The sequence below is a fragment of the Babesia bigemina genome (assembly GCF_000981445.1).
Source record: "Babesia bigemina genome assembly Bbig001, chromosome : I".
Lineage (NCBI taxonomy): Eukaryota > Apicomplexa > Aconoidasida > Piroplasmida > Babesiidae > Babesia > Babesia bigemina.
The window spans coordinates 1,255,883-1,277,227 of NC_027216.1; the positions used below are offsets into that span (position 1 = coordinate 1,255,883).

At 47.1% G+C, this 21,345-nt stretch overlaps 10 protein-coding genes across 10 annotated transcripts; 2 read left to right on the top strand and 8 right to left on the bottom strand.

Moving 5' to 3' along the window:
* Nucleotides 1-17: 17 nt before the first annotated feature.
* Nucleotides 18-812, bottom strand: BBBOND_0105780 (hypothetical protein, conserved; the record flags this gene model as incomplete). Its single annotated transcript, XM_012911001.1, has 1 exon — nt 18-812. The coding sequence occupies one exon, from the start codon at nt 810-812 to the stop codon at nt 18-20; it is 795 nt and encodes a 264-aa protein (XP_012766455.1).
* Nucleotides 809-3,741, bottom strand: BBBOND_0105790 (SNF2 helicase, putative; the record flags this gene model as incomplete). Its single annotated transcript, XM_012911002.1, has 4 exons — nt 809-851; nt 890-1,058; nt 1,093-1,454; nt 1,490-3,741. 4 exons carry the CDS (start codon nt 3,739-3,741, stop codon nt 809-811), a joined length of 2,826 nt encoding a protein of 941 aa, XP_012766456.1.
* Nucleotides 3,742-4,029: 288 nt separating this feature from the next.
* BBBOND_0105800 (hypothetical protein) lies at nt 4,030-5,923 on the bottom strand (the record flags this gene model as incomplete). Its single annotated transcript, XM_012911003.1, has 10 exons — nt 4,030-4,501; nt 4,542-4,775; nt 4,818-4,901; nt 4,937-5,016; nt 5,053-5,137; nt 5,176-5,348; nt 5,387-5,474; nt 5,508-5,572; nt 5,610-5,705; nt 5,765-5,923. The coding sequence occupies 10 exons, from the start codon at nt 5,921-5,923 to the stop codon at nt 4,030-4,032; spliced, it is 1,536 nt and encodes a 511-aa protein (XP_012766457.1).
* Nucleotides 5,924-6,090: 167 nt separating this feature from the next.
* Nucleotides 6,091-7,436, bottom strand: BBBOND_0105810 (hypothetical protein, conserved; the record flags this gene model as incomplete). The annotated part of the gene is made up of 4 exons (XM_012911004.1): nt 6,091-6,151; nt 6,193-6,297; nt 6,333-6,433; nt 6,471-7,436. 4 exons carry the CDS (start codon nt 7,434-7,436, stop codon nt 6,091-6,093), a joined length of 1,233 nt encoding a protein of 410 aa, XP_012766458.1.
* Nucleotides 7,437-8,925: 1,489 nt separating this feature from the next.
* Nucleotides 8,926-11,322, top strand: BBBOND_0105820 (heat shock protein 90, putative; the record flags this gene model as incomplete). Its single annotated transcript, XM_012911005.1, has 1 exon — nt 8,926-11,322. The coding sequence occupies one exon, from the start codon at nt 8,926-8,928 to the stop codon at nt 11,320-11,322; it is 2,397 nt and encodes a 798-aa protein (XP_012766459.1).
* Nucleotides 11,323-11,433: 111 nt separating this feature from the next.
* Nucleotides 11,434-15,039, top strand: BBBOND_0105830 (hypothetical protein, conserved; the record flags this gene model as incomplete). Its single annotated transcript, XM_012911006.1, has 1 exon — nt 11,434-15,039. One exon carries the CDS (start codon nt 11,434-11,436, stop codon nt 15,037-15,039), a length of 3,606 nt encoding a protein of 1,201 aa, XP_012766460.1.
* A 238-nt stretch (nt 15,040-15,277) lies between these two features.
* Nucleotides 15,278-15,457, bottom strand: BBBOND_0105840 (hypothetical protein; the record flags this gene model as incomplete). Its single annotated transcript, XM_012911007.1, has 1 exon — nt 15,278-15,457. One exon carries the CDS (start codon nt 15,455-15,457, stop codon nt 15,278-15,280), a length of 180 nt encoding a protein of 59 aa, XP_012766461.1.
* A 973-nt stretch (nt 15,458-16,430) lies between these two features.
* Nucleotides 16,431-17,189, bottom strand: BBBOND_0105850 (hypothetical protein; the record flags this gene model as incomplete). Its single annotated transcript, XM_012911008.1, has 1 exon — nt 16,431-17,189. One exon carries the CDS (start codon nt 17,187-17,189, stop codon nt 16,431-16,433), a length of 759 nt encoding a protein of 252 aa, XP_012766462.1.
* A 2,076-nt stretch (nt 17,190-19,265) lies between these two features.
* On the bottom strand, nt 19,266-20,101 carry BBBOND_0105860 (hypothetical protein, conserved; the record flags this gene model as incomplete). The annotated part of the gene is made up of 3 exons (XM_012911009.1): nt 19,266-19,441; nt 19,488-19,814; nt 19,852-20,101. The coding sequence occupies 3 exons, from the start codon at nt 20,099-20,101 to the stop codon at nt 19,266-19,268; spliced, it is 753 nt and encodes a 250-aa protein (XP_012766463.1).
* Nucleotides 20,102-20,208: 107 nt separating this feature from the next.
* Nucleotides 20,209-21,315, bottom strand: BBBOND_0105870 (proteasome subunit beta 7, putative; the record flags this gene model as incomplete). Its single annotated transcript, XM_012911010.1, has 3 exons — nt 20,209-20,483; nt 20,741-21,184; nt 21,219-21,315. The coding sequence occupies 3 exons, from the start codon at nt 21,313-21,315 to the stop codon at nt 20,209-20,211; spliced, it is 816 nt and encodes a 271-aa protein (XP_012766464.1).
* Between the last annotated feature and the right edge of the window lie 30 nt (nt 21,316-21,345).

Here is a 21,345-nt window from a genome sequence, read left to right on the forward strand (position 1 = left end):
TATAAAGACTACTACAACTATTTGAATTTTGTAACATAAGTCCCACTAAATGCCTGCGGGAATGGGTCGAACACTGGTAGCGCAGATTCGACAACGCGGTCTATGATGTGTTGAGGCATTGCCACGTCGCCTCCGTAGTCCTTCAGTGAGTTACCTACGAGTACGACATTCGAAAGGTCGTATCGCATATGTGATCTCGCTCCGCCTGCCCCGCACAGTTCCTTAGCTGCCGCAAGCGGGTCCGCCCCCGCCTCAATGGCTAGCAACACGGCTCTGTAGAGTGCGGCTTCACAGTGAGGCATCCAGAGCAGTAACTGTGGCTCACTGACTGCGGAACCAGAGTCCTCCTGGTATATTTGATGGCGGGATTCACATAGAGATTGCAAGCCGGGGAGATCGACCCTGAAGTCATGCAGCAGCGATCGGCAAGCTTCCACGTCATTCACGTCCATTATAGGATCGAAAACGTCAACTCGATTGATGTTTAGGGTTTCACGCACAATGAGGCAAACTGCAAGTTGACAACAACATGAGCGGATCAATGGCAGAGAGAGTGCCGTTGGTGAGCCCAGTCCCAGAGCCACGATGCGGGTGGTCTGTTGGGAGCCCAAATGGGAATGCAAAGTTTGAAGCACAATTTTCAAAAACTTTTGCGCTTCCTTCCACGCTTCATGAACCTCCCGAATCACGCGGTCGCGGGCGCAGCGCCAGACGGACTCATCTAGATTACCTCTGCGGGGGATGTGCACATTCGCGCGGCGCCGAGAAGGCCGTCCGGTAACGAAAATCCAATCGCCATCATCGCCCTTCATAATACTGTTTCTGGTGCTTGGTTTTTCGCTCGGCGGCGCCTTGGGCGGTCTGGACCACCAGCACGCGAGGTCTGCACAGTTGAATGTAGATATAGCTAGAGATTCCTACCTCTTTAGCAATGTGCTTTATGATATAGTCGGCGCGCTTTGCGAACTCGCTCGGTAGTCGGGTGCGGAGAAAAGTGTTAAACTGCCAGCGAGGATCCAATCTGGAAAGCTCAGACAGATCGTCCCACATGTCGTAACCTGCAATCGTGTAAAAGAACACAATGTGTCTTACCTAGTAGCGCAATGATATTCACCATCCATCGGTCTTCGTCTTCGGTAAAAGGGCATTTACCGCGGTGCGCAGCAAAAAGCGCATCGGTACCAACCCATGGATTTGCCAATAATCGTTGTTTGGTTAGCACCATCTGAGCGCGATGAGAATCACTGAAAACGTGACGTGCCTGATGCAGTTGATTTCTCTTCAAAAGTATATCTTCACCCAGCTCTATACGCTTTATGTACTTCTCCCACTCAGGGATATCTGTATACCGCTTCCAGAACACCTTGACGTATCTCTCAACTTCATCGCGGCTTTTCCCCTTGATGCATGAAGTAATGGCATCAATGTCATAGCGGCTGTATTGCGCATTAGCTCTGCAGTAATATTGCGTTGGTCTAAATGAACCCACTTTATAAATGCACTGAAATTTTTTTTAGTCCATTCGCCGAAACCTTGTGAAAGCAGCCGGTCACGCTTGATGCGCTGTTCATCGTCCAAGTCTCCCAGTTCTTGCTCAAGCTGGTCAAGCTTCGTCAGCTCAGCTTTGTTGAAGAATTGCCAGTCCTGATTCACAGATGTAAGGGTTTTGCGCAAAATTACCTGGATGAGCATATTCCTCGTGTACTTAGCTGCAAGTCTGCCGTCAGGCTCAGTCATTCGAGCCGTTGTAATGCGCATACGACGGCGAGCATCACCTTCGCTTCCACTCTCATCCTGAAAACGCAGAGCCGTCAGCTCATCCCACGCCTGTTGATCTAGTTTCTGCATCTCACCCTCTGGAACATCGTACTCGTAGAGTTGCTGCGTGGAGGGATTAGTGGAAAAGTCAAGCAACGCCTTCCTGGTGTGTGCTTTCAACTTGTCGTTGAGCATATTGGCGCGCTCTTGTCCCTTGCTTAAAATTGCGTCAAGGTCGGCTTCAGTTATGTCTTCGTCTCCTGCCTTGAAAATGTGTCCAGCTCCGAATTGTACCATCTCCAGCAGCTCCTTCTGACCCAGCCTGCCACTTTGGATAACTGCAGAATCCAACTGCAACTTGATGGTAGCTCGTTCAATAACCTTTTCCTCAATGGTATACTCATGAACCAAACGATAGACATGTACAGGCTTCATCTGGCCGATGCGGTGCGCTCGGTCTATCGCCTGCAGGTCTACTTGAGGATTCCAATCACTGTCGTACAAAATTACCACATCTGCCGTGGCAAGGTTGATTCCTAGGCCTCCCGCGCGGGTTGACAGCAGGAAAATGCTCACTTCACTATTAGGATCATTGAATGAAGAAATTTGATTGTCACGATCTTCACCAGAAGTGTTCCCGTCGATACGAAAATACTGGTAGCCGCGCATACGACAATAATCTTCTAAAATATCCAACATACGAGCCATTAGTGAGAATATTAACACGCGTGAATTGGCCTTTAAAAGCCGGCTCAGCAATTTGTCAACCACATTAAGCTTACCCGCGTTCTCCACCAGGTGCTCTCCGAATGGGTCCGCTTCACGATCCTCCCATCCCTCGAAAAGATATGGATGATTGCACGCCTTACGTAGCTGCATGGCCAAGTTTAATAGTTGCACCTTGACTGCTGACCCGTGGTTGTCCTCCGCTCCTAGCTCTGGAACGTTTTTGCGCAGCAATTCCTTGTACAACCGCTTTTGCATGGCGCTCAGGGGAATCATGAGGAGCAGCTCGTTTTTCGGCGGCATATCAGTCAGCACATCCTTCTTAGATCGACGTAGCATGAATGGTCGCAATATTTCGTGAAGGCGCGCAATTATGGTAAGGTTGCGCGCTTCGCGCTCTTCCTGGGATAGCTCCTTTGGGCCAACTAGGTCAAATTCCATCTCAAACTCCTCCGCCGACGAAAAGACCTCGGGGAATAAGAAATTGAGGAGCGCCCATAACTCCTTGAGGTTGTTCTGCAGCGGCGTACCCGTGATGAGCAACCGGTATTCCGTTTGGAAGAGACGAACTACCTCACTTAGCTTAGACTCCTCATTTTTAATGCGATGTGCCTCGTCGATAAAGATGTAGTGAAAGTGAAGCTTACATAATGCTGATTTAGTTTTGCAACAAGTCTCGTACGATGTGACAATGACATCGTATTTACGGGGATCAAGTTCATTCATCATCATTTGGCTACGCTCTTCCTTATTACCAATAAATTTCAGCGCCCTTAGGTCAGGACAAAAGCGATTGATTTCATTGATCCAGTTTCCAATTGTAGACTTCGGCGCTAAAACGAGGTGCAACCCATTTATGCCTCGGCTTTCCTTCAAGTACGCCATGAGACTGATGGTTTGAAACGTTTTGCCCAACCCCATCTCATCCGCCAGAATACCGTTCATGTTTCGGTCGTACAAACCCACCAGCCAACGCAGACCTTCTAGCTGGTATGGCTTCGCAGTGCCTTTCAAATTTGTCGGCTGCGAAGTAACCACTGTTCCCTTTTTCCTGTTGGCAGTGCTAGCCCCTGGAGTTGGTTGCATTTTGCTAAATGTTTTCCGACTGTTAGACAGAATGCCCTCTATAAAATGGTCTTCATGCATTAGCATATGTAGGAGACTGGTCTTCGGCTTCTTCGCTGCAGAAGGAGACTGCACATCCGACCTTGGTTCGGTGCGTGAACTGCCGGTGGCTTCAGCTGTGCCCCTCTTCATTTTGCAAACGAATGGGTACAGACACCAGAGATAACCGTATGAGCCAGTGTGTGATTCCGTGCCGATAATGGAGGCAGAGATGTCACCCAAATCCCGCAGCAATTGCCTGTGCTACACAGGCGACAATTGACGCCGCCAATATATACGTTAACTTTTATTAACACACCAACGCCATACAATTCAATTGGTACATATTACACGTCGTGCACGGAGTAGCGATAGGATAAAATGTTTGCAACTAAAGTTAGCCGTGCCTCCCGTCGCGCCATACACGGGCGAAGTCAGTACCTAAAACACCAGCTTTCGCGAAAGATTTGTTGACACATTGTATGAAATAGCCGGTACACATCCGTGTGTATGGTTCTTTGAAAAAAGATGCTCCAGTGTGCGTGAGTATTGTTGCGCGCGTGGTCCCATAGACACCGACGGGAGGTCGTCCAACACGGTTAGAGCTTCCGACTCGCTGACACATACAAGCGCTGTACGCGCAACGTTTTCGTGACCGAATAAAACGTAGCTAACGCCTTCTATGGTGTCTAACTGCAGATCGACCCCTCCCCCGCACATAGTCGGCAGCCGCGACGGAATCTTTGACGCAACGAAATGTGAAAGGCTCCCGGGAAGCTCTTCATACGCCTGAATGAAAAGCAAAGACTCGTATAACTCCTCTTGCTGTTTAAGCGACAGTCTTTTGTAGCAAGAGTTCATGTGCCGTAGGAGGACGCCCAAACGATCTTCCACGACTTGCTTACCGTGGTGCCTGAGGCGTAAATAGTTTCATATAACATGTATAAATGTACCTAACCACGATGGATATGGCATACAGCAGCTGGCATGCCGAGGATGGCGATAGAAGCGTAACCGGGTTTTTTAAAGAGCGCTCCAGGAATGCCAGAGTGCTACGATGCCCGCCTCTTTCTAACAGACAAAGCAGATAGATGTGGTAAGGCAACGTGTCGGTAACGTATTTGGGATTATCCATCATAAGCTCCATAGAGTCCATTATCGTATCTAAAACCCGAGCCAGCGCCACTCTAAAGACGGAACATATACGCAAAGCGCATTAAACCACCTACCCTGACGAGCTTTGCAACAGCAGCAGTCTTGATATATTATCCGGCGTCTGCGACTCGGACGCAATATGAGAGAGCAAAGAGCCACTACATATCATGATCTTAGACCGAATAGCACCCACGTTATCGCGGCTGATGCTTCATGTTTGCTGCTACGGCTAGTAGCCGACAAGAGGTATACGAGTTGCTTAATCGTCAGGTTCTGAGACATATATAACAGTTGGCACCTATCTCATACCTCTAACTTTGTAAGATACGTATCCATCACTCGGTCTAGCACAGCACACTGTTCGCTCCTGAATCGGGAAAGGGCCTCGGCGCACCTGGTAGGATGTAAAGCAGAAAAAGTTTGTCATTATACCTTATCGACCGTGCTCCCAAGGTGTCATAGTGGAGCATGGCTTGAGAACGAAACATCTCTATCAGGTCTGCGTCATCGCATCCAACGTGGCTGCAATTAAGAACGATATCAGGAAGCTCCGCCACGTAATTATGCAGGTAGCGCTTCACCGCAAGCATTACATGGTCTATTACCTAGTAATTCTGTGCAAGAGTCGTTGCAATAAACGTACGGCGGGATGGGTTACGTGCATGCGCTTCAAGAGTGTGAGCGTATGGGCAACCCGAATCGGGGAGGCATTTTCGCAGATTTCCTGTATCCTACGCATAACGTATACACAAATCCATCGTTACCTTTCGCTTAACACGAGCAGCAATACTTGATTGGCAAAACCAACGTTGGCAAAGGCGTTCATGCCCTGAAACATTGCGGTAACGGTGAAACGTTGTGCGTACCCTGACTATCTGAAGGTCTGACATATCGTTCGATCCATTATGAAACGTTGCAGATGCACGTTGTGCGGTTTCGGCACAATTGCGCTGCTCTAGGCACTGCAGAAGGTTGTAATGTTACATGAAAACATGACGAGTGAAAGGCACATGTAACCTACAAGTTGCTCAACGCTTCGTACGGCCTTTTCAGCACGCTCTTGGCTTCTTGACGTGACGAAACAGCGGTTTAAATATCGGCATAGAGGCAAACGATTCTTGGCTGCAAGAACCGCTGCCTTGTACACCAGCGTCACTTTGGACACCTGACGGGTCCACATAGTCCGCCACAATGATGCATTAGACACGGATATACATACTGTTATATTACATCAATTGTCCTTTTCGAACAATTTACGTCTACTACTGAGTGCTTCATATGAGGTAGCCAAGGGAATCCAATCCCAGTGTGGAATCGCGCACGAGCGATTCGATTCGTTTTATTGTATTAACCATCTAGCTCATCTGAATACTCAACTGCACCTGTAGATGCCAAAAATGTCGAATTGCTGAGGTGTGTATATTGGTGGTAAATACAATGGTCACCTACCGACACACAAGCATTTCCATGGATCCCCTGGACCAGCGGTCCACGTATTGCTTTGCTAATCCGCAGAGCGAATCGTTTTCGAAGATTATACCGGAAAAGACCACTCTGCGCTTTTGATAAGTTGTAAGATTCGCACTTACGTCTTAATTCCGTTTAGTTGCGCATGCAGAATGGCGTGGTGCGTAACACTGATAATTAGCATATTGACCAGACTATAAGCGACGTCTTGCTTCTTAGGAACCTACGATGAAACTACAAATGCGCCATAAACTACTTACATGTCGCGGAAATGGTGACAAAAGCTTGTTCGTTACGTCAGGTGTCACGGTATTATCACAGCAATCCGAGAGCGCTACTTCCGCTCGTACACTCGAACTCTGCGACGCACTATGCGCGGTATCATCGCCATTCCCTTCAACGTGCTTACGATCATCCCCATGTTCCTCTGCACAGTCCCATAGGCTTGGATGTTTGTGGAGCATGCCGAACGACGCTGCTAAAGTGTCCCCAGAAAGGCCGATATCAGCACAGTCACCACCGTAAGCGTTACGTACTAACATGTCACATGATTTGCTGGATCCGTACACGGCCAATTCAGCTATCTCAGGCATTTCAACACGCACTGAATCCTCGCCGAGACCGTAGCGGGAGAGGAACATGTTGTAGAGATAAGTCACTGCCGAGGACCCGATGACGGAATGCCAAACATGCCGCTTATTATAGTCCTTTGACACTTGGATTTTGTATGACGCTCCTGAATGAACTGCAGCATGCATATGACCATTCGTTGCCGTTATGTCAAATGGCGTCGTCGACGGGGGCTCACCGTTAACGACCACGACCCCCCCGGGAGATGCTACGAAAAGCGACTCTCCAAAGTGTACACACGCTTCGTGATCACGTTCCGCAATGATAGCATCTGGCAAAAGTGACTCCAAGGTGTGCAGCAGCGATGCAGATGCATTGCCACATAAGGTGACTCTCCTTATATTTCTTCTATATTGCGATGCCAGATGCGTTGTGGCATCAATGTGAGTGGCTTGAACCGATAAGAAGCGATATTTGCGACTACCGCTCCTACACTCCGTGTTACCTGCAATATGACGGTATACGAAGTTGCTCCTGTCCACAAACTCGTCGGTATCTCTGCATTCTTCATCGGAGTCGCAACCGACAGTGATAAAGATTCGACCAATTAGATTCTTTGTTGCGTAACTGCAGTCTACACCTATTGAATTACCCATATTACCAACTACAGCGTCTCATATCTATATGCAGTAGATGTAAGGTCATTGTAGGACTACACACCACGAGTTTAATTGCGATTTTAAGCTCCAAGACGGATACCAATATCTCGTCACTAACGGTACGACTATTTGTGAATTAATATACATACAACGTCCGTATTTTTCGGAATTCTACTGGCTACCCATGCTTTATATGGAAATAGGCGGCATTTGTCCCTACCCGAGAGTCTCGCCTAGGTGTGGACTCTCACATCAAATGCATTCGTCAGTCCATATACACCTTACATGGCTTTAGGCTTAATATTTAACCGTAATAAATGTATTGTCGCATTTCACCAGTGAGGAAGGTTTGTATTGCAACGAGTGTATCCCGGTAAAACGTTATGCTGCCTTCCGTCAAGGAGGATGTTGGCGATAACCGCATCGGTTCGAACACAATACGATACTTATTTGCAGTAAAATACTAGTACACACTTGGTTGGTGAAATTGCAGCTGAAATCAACCACTATAAGTGCTCACGTGGAGGGGGCAAATATTGCATTCCGTAGCAGTGTACGACGAAGGCGCCATCATGTAGATATCATTCGCTTATCTTGTATTCTATTATGTTGCGTGGATGTGTAGAAACAATATGCATTTATTGATTTATATAACTATGTTTTAGTGCTTAAATCATATATACATCTGCAACATTCGACGTGCGACGAATTTATCGCGAATCTAGATCTAATAATGCCAAAGGTCAAATATGCGAACAGAATCCGGCGACGCTACTTACACACCACTAATATCAGAGTTGCATCTTAAACTACACATGCCGATCACACCTTGCGGTGTCTAAAACTGGGATACAGCATCTTGCGATTGCAGACTGCACTGAATCCTTGAGCATAACAAGGACAACTGCGTATATACTAGTAATAAAAGGATTTAAGGCAACAAAACGTGCGACATCAGACCGCAGCGTCGCACATATAGAGAGGTTGTGGGCAACGTATTGCTAACAGCGAAATAGTGCTCCATGGAAAAAAATGAAGAAAATGTAGCAGCACGAACACCCACGAATCTGCATCCCCGCGAAAACGCCCAACCAATAAGCGGGAGGTCATATTATATAATTGTTAACAACAGACGTTGCTATTATTAGCGACGCGACCAATTGCGATTGAAAATAATTGCCAAGTCTGCATAAGTGAGTCTATGTTTTTTAAATGTGTCGATGGTAAACGAGTATTCGTGCGTGGTCCGTGTCGTGGTGTAGCTAGTAGTTGGCAAAAGTGGAAGCCAGCAAAGCCTTGCAAGCTATAATTCCCTGCAGGACACACCGGCGTGTATAAGGAGACGCCAAATATATACAGTCGCAATAAAAATATTGCGTTCTGCTATATACGTCCCTTGCACACTGCACATATTGGTGAAGACGTTAAAATTCCGTCGCCAAAAACCTTCATAAGTATCACGGGAAATTGAGGACTGATCGTAAAAATGAGGAGATCATTTGCTGTAATGCTCCAGTGCATTGCGACAATCTTCGCCGTCATCCATTTCCAAAATGTTGAGGTTTTCGCTAATGAGGAGAAGGGTGTTGAATCAAGCATTGACTCCGCCGATTTCGGCAGCGACAATATTCAGCCGAGGATCCACGTCGAAAGTACTGAGGAAGACACATCGGATGGCGCTGCCGACAGCGAGGTAGTGATTACCGAACCTGAAGACACAGTCAGTTTATCCGACGATGAGATGTCGAGCGCTGCGAAACACGGGGAAAGCCACACGTACCAGGCTGATTTCGCCAGAGTTATGGATATAATCGTCAACTCGCTTTACTCTAAAAAGGAAGTGTTCCTTAGGGAGCTGATCTCAAACTCGGCTGATGCTCTGGAAAAATACAAAATTTTAGAACTCCGAGAAAATCGCGCTGATTCGGGTGACGAATTGGCCATAAGGATTAGGGCATCGGCTGCCAAGAGGACTCTCACAATTCTTGACACCGGTGTCGGTATGACGAAGCACGAACTGATTAACAACCTCGGAACGATTGCCAAATCCGGTACTGCTAACTTCGTAGACGCGATATCTAAGGGTGAGAATGATGCCAACCTTATTGGTCAATTCGGTGTCGGTTTCTACTCTGTCTTCCTCGTTGCGGACAGCGTTGTGGTACAGTCTAAGCATTGGAACGACAAACAATACGTCTGGAAATCGTCAGCTGACACAAAGTACGAGCTCTACGAAGACCCAAAGGGCAATACACTTGGTGAGCACGGTACTCAAATCACGCTGTTCCTGAAAGAGGACGCCACGGAATATCTCGAAGCCGCAAAGATCGAAGAATTAATAAAGAAGCATAGCCAATTCGTTAGGTTCCCCATCTACGTCCTTACTGTGGACAAGGAATCTAAAGAAGCCAAATGGAAACACGTCAACGATGTGAAGCCAATTTGGGCAAGAGATAAATCCGAGATTACCGATGAAGAGTACACGGAATTTTACCAGGCAATCAGCGGCGCACGTTCGAAGCCCCTTGCTCATATTCACTTTGTCGCCGAAGGAGATGTAGAATTTAGATCACTTCTATTCATTCCGGAACGCCCTAAGAGCTCGTACTTCGACACCGATGACGTAGGTCACCAGGTTAAGATTTACGCGAGGAGGGTACTGGTGTCGGACCGACTCCCTGATTTCCTTCCGAGATACCTTTACTCGATTTGCGGTGTAGTCGACAGTGACAATTTCCCTCTTAATGTCTCTCGAGAGCACCTGCAACACAGTAAGATGATTAAAATCATCGGTAAGAAGATTGTCAGATCCGTGCTATCCACCCTTCAAAACCTCATGAAAGAAAGCTTCGACAGCAAGAAAAAGTTGCAGGAAGAGATTGATGCAGAAACGGATGAGGAAAAGAAAACGGAACTCACGAAAAAGCTGACAGCAAAAACGACATTCGACAAGTTCTACCAAAACTTCCGAGGATCACTCAAGGTCGCGTGCTATGATGATGCCTCCAACAGAAAGAAGATTGCGAAATTGCTCATGTACCAGACTTCTAAGCACAAGTCGGACGAAATCACACTCGATCAGTACATAGCAGAAATGCCGGAGACGCAGAAGGCCATTTACTACGCCAGCGGCGATTCGTACAATGCCATTCACAGCAGCCCCCATCTACAGGGATTCCATAAGCGTGGCATCGACGTGCTATACCTCACCGATACTATGGACGAATCGTGCATTAACCAGCTCTACGAGTACGAGGGCAAATCGTTCAAGTCCGTGCAAAAGGGCGACGTCGACTTTGAGCGCACCCAAGAGGAGGTGGAAAGGGATGAGCTAACTTTGAAGAAGTACGCCCCGCTAATTAAGGTGCTGAAGGAAAACATAAGCGAGATCTACGACGTGCAACTGTCTCGCAGGCTGACTGACGACCCATGCATCGTGGTTGTCACTGAATGGGGAATGTCACCAAACATGGAGAAAATCGTCAAATCCTATGTTGTAAACAAGAAGGATGACGATGTGGATCCTTTTGGATCAGGTATGCGTTCTCGCATTTTGGAGATCAATGGTGATCATCCGATTATGATTGAGCTGCTTAAGAGATGTAAGAACGACACCGTGGACTCCAGTGTCATCGATTCCATGAAGCTGCTCTACAACGCGGCAAAGCTGGCCGGAGGATTCTCGATCGAGAACCCTACCACGCTGACGCGCACGGCATACTCATACCTGTCTGATCAACTCAACGTCGATGCCTCTGCGACCATTGATGACATCGCGTACACCCCTGAAGCCGAGGACGAGACCACTGAATCGCCCGAAGACATGGAGCTAGAGGAAATCGACCTCGACGACGAGGGTAAACCTGTCAACGATGAACTTTGAACTCAAGTAAAAAATCTTACACTTTTTAGCTATAGTGAACACAAGCGGGTGACGCGAGACACAAGCGACCACACGCATTTAGTGCTTGCGCTACACATATAGAAATTACACATGGGAGTGCCGGTGTGTAGCCAGGCGTCTCTCTTTGAACGCCTTTGGAGGCGGTACAATGGCTCCTGTATGCTCGTCAAGGCCACTGCTTCCGCTCGGGAAGCCATCGCTGCAGGTGGCTTCAAATCCTGCACACAGCTGATAGAAGAAGCTCTTGACAGTGATACTAGCGTTGGAGAGGCAGCCAAGCACGAATTCGACTGTGAAGAAACTCTCGAGGAGGGAGATCTCGACACGCACTTGCTCAACGTAATAGCGGACAATACTCCAGATTTCTGCGCTCAAGACATAGATTTCGATGGGTATCCGCCGTGGTTTATCCAATGGGCTCTCACGCTCGCAACAATCGCGCGATGTGCTCGCAATAAAACGTTGGATATTGATCCCGCCGGAAGAGGCATAATGGCTTTTTGCACATCGACGGAGGATGTGGAGAACGTGACAAACATGCTGAAAGGTTCAGAATCTACCACGTTCAGGTGTCTAGTAGTGATAGGAGAGACGAACTCAGATGAATTTATGGACCGTTTCAAGAGCATGTACCAGGACCTAAACCACCACGTTATAAATATTGATGACAAGCCATTACGGAGCTGTATAACTGATACAGCCTTTTTGGCCTTCATCTCAAAGATGGTTGAGCTCTATTTGTCTGGAATGCGCGCTGCGGATAACCAATTAAAAGATACAACAACTGCCCCGAATGTGCCCTCAAAAACGGCAAAAGGTAAACCAGCCAACACGGATACGTGTGACGTGAGATCTCTGTTGCTGCTGATGAACAGTGAGTTGCAATCGACTGAGGCAACGGGTTATATAGAAGAAGTATGCCGTGGGACTGAACAAGAGATTCAAGGTGTGGCCTTAGTGTATAGCGCTGTGCTGCACATGAAAGCTGTAAAAAATGCATCGACATCGCATGATAATAAGACGGATGATGCCGTGGAGAATCCTATAACCGCAGATAATGCCATAGCAGATTTGGATAAGGCCATCTCCATTTTCCAGAAATACGGGGCGAAATGGGACGCGTTGCTGACGGCGATTTTGATGGCCACAATAGGAGGTGATTTGGAGGCAAGAAGACTCGGATCCATCAGTGCAACCATGGACCTGAAGAGCAATGCAGACTATGCAAGAGCAGCGCTGTCACTCGAACTATGCACCTTTTTCACGGATAAGCTAAGGAAAAAAATGTTCCATCTTGTAATGGCGGGTCATCTTTACTTGCAAGCGGGGCTTCTAAACCTGACTAAGCGTTGCTACATGTTGGCGGTACCCCTATACAAAGAGAAAGGGTGGGGCTTGGCATCGGACTTTCTATATGGCACCTTAAGCCGATATGATCCATTATACTGTATCGACGCCTTAAATGGCCTTGCTGATCGCTGTGAAATGATAAACTGCCACAAATATATGAAAAATTACGAAGATGATTTTTTAAAATCACCTTGGTACAGCGGCGAACGTGAAATGACGCACCTCAGAAGACTCATGAAGCTTTCTGTGGCCGAGCACGGTGAAGAAGCCATAAAGAACAAAAATTCAGCAGCGGTTGTATCTTGTGCATACGGTCCTTATCCAGCTCTGGTATACGGCCGAAACGACGGATGCCCTCTAGGTGAGAGTCTACCTTATCTTGTGCGCGTTCCGGTGGTCTTATTACGCAACAGCCAAGGGGTACCAGGACAAAATTGTGGCCTCCTAAGGATGTCTGCTCTTTACTGTGCTGGCGGAGATATACGTGAGACATCTTACAACACAGCAGACGATTTTGAGGAACAAGAATCAGCGATTAACAAAGAAGTAAAGAAGAAAGCGGAAGCTAACGATGCTTGGAAACCATATTACGAGTTCATAACTGATTATGGTAATATATCGTACAGGGTTGACCCTGATTCGGGATACACTCTTCCAAAGAAGAGAACAAAACCGGCAACAAATTACCAATCAGGAGAAGATAGCGTAATTAAACTTGAACTCGTGAATCCGCTTCACATTGGCATTCATTGTGATGATTTTCATGTCCTTATTAATGGTGCTAACAAAAACTGGTGGGAAAAGGCCACCGTAATTAGCGTACATGCTGGGATGGCAGAGGTGACACAATCGAAACCCAAGGACAACTTCGTTTATCTGTCAGAAGGTGAAAGGCGACATGTCTATTTGAGATTCAAGGTAACAAATCCGGGTGTGTTTCAAGTCAAGGGCTTAGGTTGGAAACTCTTTGGCTGCGTTTCGTGTTGGGTGCCGCTATACCTGTGCGGGCAACGAAAAACTAAAGGTGCGCCTTTGGATCACAAAGAAGCTGAAACACTGGAAACGTATCTGGAAGGTCGTTTGAATCACGCTGGACTTTCGCTTTCAGTAAGGGACTATCACCCCGAGGTCGGAGTCGCGTTGTCGAAAGTGACACGGCTTCCTTCAAACGCCAGGCCGTTAGACGAAGATAACGAACATTTCAACAATGTCAAACAGTTCATGTCTGCATGTGGGGAAGGGGGCAACTATGCGTTTGAGGATGGATACCTGACCATGGATGACGCCATTGACGGTGAATTTGTAATCACCGAATTGGTTATCAAGAACCTAGGCGATATCGCAATTAATTCTGCCACCCTAAATGTGAAGACTAGTGGACGATGTCGTTTGACGAATCGTCCCATTGCCTACTCTGCTGAAAGCCGTGATGTTCGTGTAGTTTGGGAAGACATGGCTAGATGTAACCTGGGATCCATCAGTGGACATAAATCATATCAAGTTACTCTACAAAATGATTCAGATCTGTTGATATCGCCGAAGGGCACCCTCTCGATTTTTATGCTGGTGGTTCCTCGTGTAATCGACGGGCCGGAGGTTATCTGCATACAGGGGCGTCTTAAAACGTCATCCATCCAACACAAATCAGAAGGCCACGTTGCGTTTTGGAGATTCTATGGAGCAGATCGTGGCATCAATGTATGTTATGACTTCGATCATAGTCTGCCTAAAATAATTAGGTGCCATTTGGCCAATAACTCGAAAAAGGATGTTAAGTCATTGAGCTTCTACGACGTATCTGGTCAACCACTACAGACACGTGTTCGGTCTCCAACCTATATGCAAACTTTTGATGCCATTGGATTGAGGAAGGGTTCTCAACTTTCATCGGTTATACCCTTCAACCCGGAAGATGCTAAACTTACACTCAGGTGGGAGTGTGGACATGCGTTTGGTGTGATAACTTCGTGCATCAATATAGACTCAAGTGCGCGTGTACTCGTGAAAGTACGTTCAGAAACGCGTAATATGAAGTACAAAAAGGCGCCGATGCTTGCTCGTGTAGAGTTCATCTTTGAAAATCCCACTGACCAGACAATTCCATCAATGCAGTTGGAGGCAATGCCGAATCGGCCTGCGGAATGCCATCACAAATGGTTTTACGTAGGCAGCCTCACAGCAAAGGTCCCAGCCATACCACCTAAATGTAGCAAGAGCGTAAGTTTCGACGTGCTCCTTCCCCTTCCGGGGGTGTACTTGTTTGCGGGAGGATGCGTCAACATTGCAGCTGCAAGTGGCGTCTTCCTGAGGCCATGTGAACAGTTTATGGTTTCAGTGGAGGGTTGAATTGACAATGTTTGCGTTATATGCCGTTTTGGGGTTGATGTTGTGGAAATTAGATACGTCTGGCTAAGGCCGATTTCCCTGCCTGGCAGAACCTACCCCATGTACACGAAAACTTTCTGCGGAGTAGATGAGTCCGTGAGAGCTCAGTCGAGTGGGCGCCAGTGTACCTTCCATAAGAAAGTGGAGCTACGACAAATTGTGTGTCTGCTATGCTGCCTGGAAAGAGAATCAAACACTATCAATAGGGAGGACAAAGGCCATTCCGCCAGGAGCTTAATTGTCGGTACCAAATCACATAACGCATTTTTTTATCGATCTTAAACAACTTATCGTAAGCATCGTATGATTTTTGCCAACTGTTGGAGTACAAATTGATTACCCATGCATCGAGCATCTCATCCACCTCCAGCTGGTGCATATCTGCTTCATGATGCAGCAACTCTGACCTATATTAACTCTTTCTATATCACTTATGTATTGACACGCCACGTTGAAGTTGTGATGAAAATGAGATGCCAGTCGAGCATTTGAGATTCCAGAGCTCAGCCCCACCTCCACACTGAGTTCCCAGCAACATCTGCATATCACGCAATCAGTGAACTACCACATATTTCATTGAGGGATTACAATGTTAGTGTCTAGTCAATCCTACCTATAGATACGTCGGCACTACGCATCACGCTAGTCATTGCTTCACGTGATATGCATTACGTTGACGACTAAATGCTTATATCACAATTCTTGCTCGGGTCTGCTGACAATATCGCGTTAGGTTTATATTTGGATCTGTAGTGGACTGCCTTACACTTCTGTTTTGCAGTGGCATGTATACTGCCTATGTACACAACTGCAGAATCGGCAGCAATATACAGCCTCATGATGTTGATCGTATCAGGTATGATTACATAATGTACGTTCAGAACATGACTATAATGACAGAGTGCACTGTTATGTGATAAAATCCGCTGGGTTTAATACGCCTCGAAGTCCACCGATACTCCGTCCGCCTGCGCCTGCTGATTTACCGAGCAATGCCAAGCGGCATTAATCGCTCATTCAGCGTACAATGCATAAATCACCATACAGAGTAACTTATAAACTGCGGATCTCTACAGATTGACCGTTGGGTGTACGGATCTTTAAACGTGCGACGCTGAAATGTAATTCAGCAACGTGAGTGATGTATGAGATGCGGGAGACATGACGCGTTGTATTTGCTTGTATGACAATATCAGTATAATTGGCGGAAATAGTATCTACCAATATGGCTATTACAGCATTTCCAGACTAGAAATGCCCCGTGATAATTCTTGTGAAGCCATCTCAATGACGACCCGGACGCAAATGTGCTGTTTCGAACTGCTTGCATAGTTTATCTTAGATATATATACTCAGTAGAATGCCCAGAACCCAGCGAGGTCGTATATGTTGGTAACCATGTGTCTATTAAAACCTAACAACGCACAGGTTACATTTAAAACATTCAGATCAGGTGGGAATTCCGGCGTCGCGTAACCCAAGGCTTTCAACACCTTTGGCATATGCTTTTCTGCCTCAAAGTTTGACGCTTTAAACACGCGTGCTGTACAGATTTTCCACAAACTTTGGATGCCTGCGTATAACATTGGTGCGATCCCCACGAAAATGACCGCGCAAGCTTCCGGCTTTTCCGAACATGATGCGTCCCACGTCGCTTCTGGACCGTAAGCAGACTTATACTGGTCGGGGATTTTGATATGATCCAAAAACGTCTTACATCCTTCCACAATCTCACCTATGTTCTCCGCGATGTTTTCAGCAGTGAGACCCTTTGTCTCTATGACGTTCTCGTAATCGCTGTCTACGATGCGCCCAAACAACCTGTGGCAAAAGCCTACTTTTCTCATAGGCTTATTGAATCTCCTCAGTATCGCTCTCACGGCCCGCCGGTTCTGAAGCTCAGGTTTCTCCAGGAACTCTTTGGTAATAAGTTTAACTTCTTCGAGAGCTGGCACCTCCATCTTGCCCACAGGCTTGTCTGCGAGAAATTTGTGAACCGCCTCACCTAAAGCCACCACGTTCTTTTTACCATCGTCTCCCCTCACGGCTATCAACCAGTCAATGCACTCCTTGAGGTTGTGAGGGGGATCAGTCAACGAATCGTAGACCATTTTAAGAAATCGTTACGTTGGTCGACTCCTATGCATCTACGAATTGTTTGAAATATTAACGGGACGGTTGCAAACAACCGCGTATGTAAAGACAGAGTGGACGCCAGCGGTATCCAAACGCGGAGAACAATGCAAGCCTTGTCGCAACTCAATACAAACGCGTTAGATCTATATCACCAACGTTGCCGATACATCAAATAGGCGGGAGATTAAGATACGATAACGTCCGAGATGCTATGTTTCAGACGTCTCCACCGAATTTACGTGGCATGCAGTGTGTATAACGCGAGTCACAGTTTATTTACATTGCATACAGCAATCGCTCATACGAAACCTAACTATGTTAGTACTATTTCGAGTTGACGCCGAAGGTTAAAATGTTGCGACGTATTACGGGGTGTACGTTGCATCGACGATGGAATCTAAGTGCGCCTTCTTGCTATCAATAGATCAGAGACACAGTGACGAATTCATAAACTATGCGTAGTGTCGTGCGGATGATCATAATTGCGTTTTGCTTTGAGTGTTTGCCGCATTTTCCGTGTCGAGCGCTTCTGGGCTAATAACATCTACACACTGCGGCAGTTAGACTCCCTATTACAGCAACACATTTATTCCAGCAGCCGTTATTAGAGTATCCCGCAGAAGCCGGCGCACTACCGTGTCTGCCACCATTGTGTGTAGGCCACGATGTTCTGTCTATTTGCATACTTATGATGCATGGGCTTTTTAGACTGTTTTGCTGGTTCTTATGGTAATGGCACACTTTATAAGTGCCTAGTCTTACACCTTGCAACTCCGGGACCGCGTGCCACGGGGCTTAAGCGAACCCTGGAACTCGTCGCTGGCACAAAATCGGGATTCCTGAACTGCAGTTTCCGGAGTTCCCATATAAAGTTTATACATAGCATTGTGCGCCAATTTGAACTTTAATGGAAGTTTATTCCTCCAGATCAGGTTGCCAACTTCCCACCGCATCCGTATGCCACGCTAATGTGCCAACAATTTCCTGCGTGGACCACACTGCAGGATTAAGATACTGTGAATTCGCGTAAAATCGCAGTCAGCCGCGAAATATCGCATCCTGCAGCTGCCTAAGCGGCAATTTGCATCTCGTACACTCACCCGGCGGATGACCAAACACCCCCAATTTGCCAACTGCGTCTGAGTATGTTGTTGCTATTGGACTTTATAAGTGACTATAACATCTCAGCCATTGCCACACTAAATGAATATGTGAAACTACATTGTCTATCACGTTGCTGGTTATACTTGGTATGCGGCAAAATTAATCTTTGCTCCAGAGTGCATACTGTGCGATGTGGCCACGTTTTGCTTGGGTCTGGTTTTCGAGATTACAAGGATATCACGTCGTGCTGTTGATGTAGGGTGCGCGCTCCACATCGCCCAGTTGCCGTACGCTACCGACGGCATCCATTCAGTTTTGGTGTTACATAGTCCAGAGTCACACGCTTCTGTGGTGTTAATCTCCGTAATAGCGTCCGATTTCAATTTGAAATATTTCTACAGGTTTATAGTTCCTATTATAGCTTCTTCACCAGGTTAACATACTTCCTGCATGTTTGCGCTTCAACCAGTCTTGCTTGGTGTTCCACATTTCCTGGACAGTGATGGTATTCCTGTCGGTATACAATTATTATGCTGTGTTCACTGATTCACTTTAACATAGTCAGGTCACCATTTGCAAATTGCGCCAACGAATATGACGGTAATGCATCCAAAGGTTCACCATAAACAGAAGCGCGATTTGAGTCGCCTGCTTTACATTTGAAGTGCGTCGCGCAGCAGACAGGTGACATAAGTATTTGAAATCCATATAGTATGAAACAAAGGTAGATTAAAACTGCATGATGTATATGAACCCATGTCAAAGACACCTATAACGGGTATAATGCGGACACTGCCAAACCACCAAAAGGGGGTGCTTAAATCGCATCACCAGCACTACTCTAGGGTGTAAATAGTAGCTGTAATCAATGAGTGTCGCAAATAAAGAAGAGAGGCAAGGAATTAATCCTCTCATCCCGTGGATGCTGCAAAACTGATAACGGCATGCTACGACCCATTGGCATCAAACGAAACAGACGCCGGACCGAATGCCTCACGATACTTGTTGTTGATATCGATTAAGCGACTCTTTGCAAGCTGTTTCGCCGCTTCCTCTAGCCTCTCTTGTAAAAAATCTTCGTATCCACCACCTCCGTAGTCAACAGTAGTCAAAAAGATACGGCCTGTCGACACATGTATTACACACTGGCTTCTATAGCACAAACATACCACTCTGAGGCGAACAAAGTATCGTAACACCCACGCTACATTTTTTTTGGAGCTCTTCAGGGGTAGGGTCAGCGATGAATCCACCGGAACCGTTCCGAAGCAGGATTCCGAACTGCACGGCTTGAGGAATCTCGTGCAATTTTAGTCCTGATATAATCGCACACGTTACCAACGCGTTAAGACACATGGATAGCAAACCGCTGCCTTCCGACAACACCTGTATCCGAACGGATACCAACACCTTGCCGAGTGACGACACATCCACTAGATTCTGCAATGTTTTTAGAAGCAAACACTCCATGCCGCGGATGTATCCCTTGACAGGTCCTAAAGATGGTGGAAGGTTGTGCTAAGTAGGACGCACCTCTAGGAGGACGCACGTAGACCTCAAATGTCGGCCTATGATACGCACCGACCGTGTTACGGTTACGATTATCGGCCAAAAAATATATTACGGCCTGTACTGAGGTTGGCTCGCCTTCATCGCCGCTGCCGTCAGCCGATCCAGCGACGGTCAGACGACACGACGGACCACTACGAAGAGGATTAAGCTCTACAACCAGCGGTCGCAGGTCCAGATAAGACCGACCGTCGGAACGCAGCATTCCTACCATGATTATAACAGTGTTTTATTACCCCATAGCAGACGGAGACGCCTGGCAAAAATCTTATGGGGAACAGATCGGTGACACTGTTTGTGCGACCATAACTGGGCCGACGCTTAGTCTACTTCAATGTCCTCTACGATGATCTGGTCCTTGATTCTCAATATTTTCTCCCGGAGCACAGCCGTTGCACCCAAAGGAATGGATCGAGGGATAGGGGCATACGTGCGGGAGCCAACCACGGCATGGGCACGTGTGTGTTTAGCGCCATGCCTGTCGATAACGCATACGTCTACATTGCCACCTGAACCCAGGTCGTTCAAAATACCGGCGCTTATGGCCTTGGTCGCCAAAGCGACCGCCTCGGCAATCGTCATGCCGTCTCGATAGCCTGCGTGGAGTTGGAGAATGTTACAATTAAAAACCGATGAGCAATAGCGGGACGTAATTTGCAGATACGCATAGAGTCCAATATGTATCAAAACGGATCACACCGTGAAACCATGGTGCACTAAATGATAGGTGGTGGTATGTCAGTAATTCACAATGGACGCCACCCTAATGAGTGTAATCACACTGCAAACAAGAACGCTTCCAATGTAATCACATTTAACGAACAAACACAGGCTGCATCGAATGCAAACGCACCTTCTTCAAGCACACTCATGGCATTCAGCGAACCCGAACCCATAGTGCAAAACGGCAGCGAATCAGACGAACCGCGAGGCGAAACGCTGAAGAGATGAGGACCCAAGGTATCGTATCCACCCAAGATGAGGGCGCATTGCTTGTAACCCTGGTACTTGAACAACTCGTGCACTAACATCGACACGCACATCTGCACCTTTGGCCGTTGCTTTAGGTTCAAACGCATCAACTCAATGTTGTTTTCCAGCCAGAGAGTTGTGTGTTCCAGGTCGGCGGCTATGCCCGCACCGGCGCAGTAGATGAAGTCCGATATACGGTGGAGCTTAGAACAATTCTTGTCGGCAACGATGGGACCGGCAGTAGCACGGGTGTCGGCTGCTAGTACGACGCCTTCCTTCACTAACACACCGCAAATCGTGGTACCAGTTTTGAGCACCTTGAAACCTGCGAAATGTGTACGATATCGCGAGTAACAAACCCTTCACCGAGTCCTTGATGCGCGCGTTTCGCGCACAGTTGGCGAAGTCCCAGCCGCCATGCTGAGACATATAATCGCGCACGTAACTGAAATCCATCGTAACATAAGTACGCGAAAATTTTAGGAT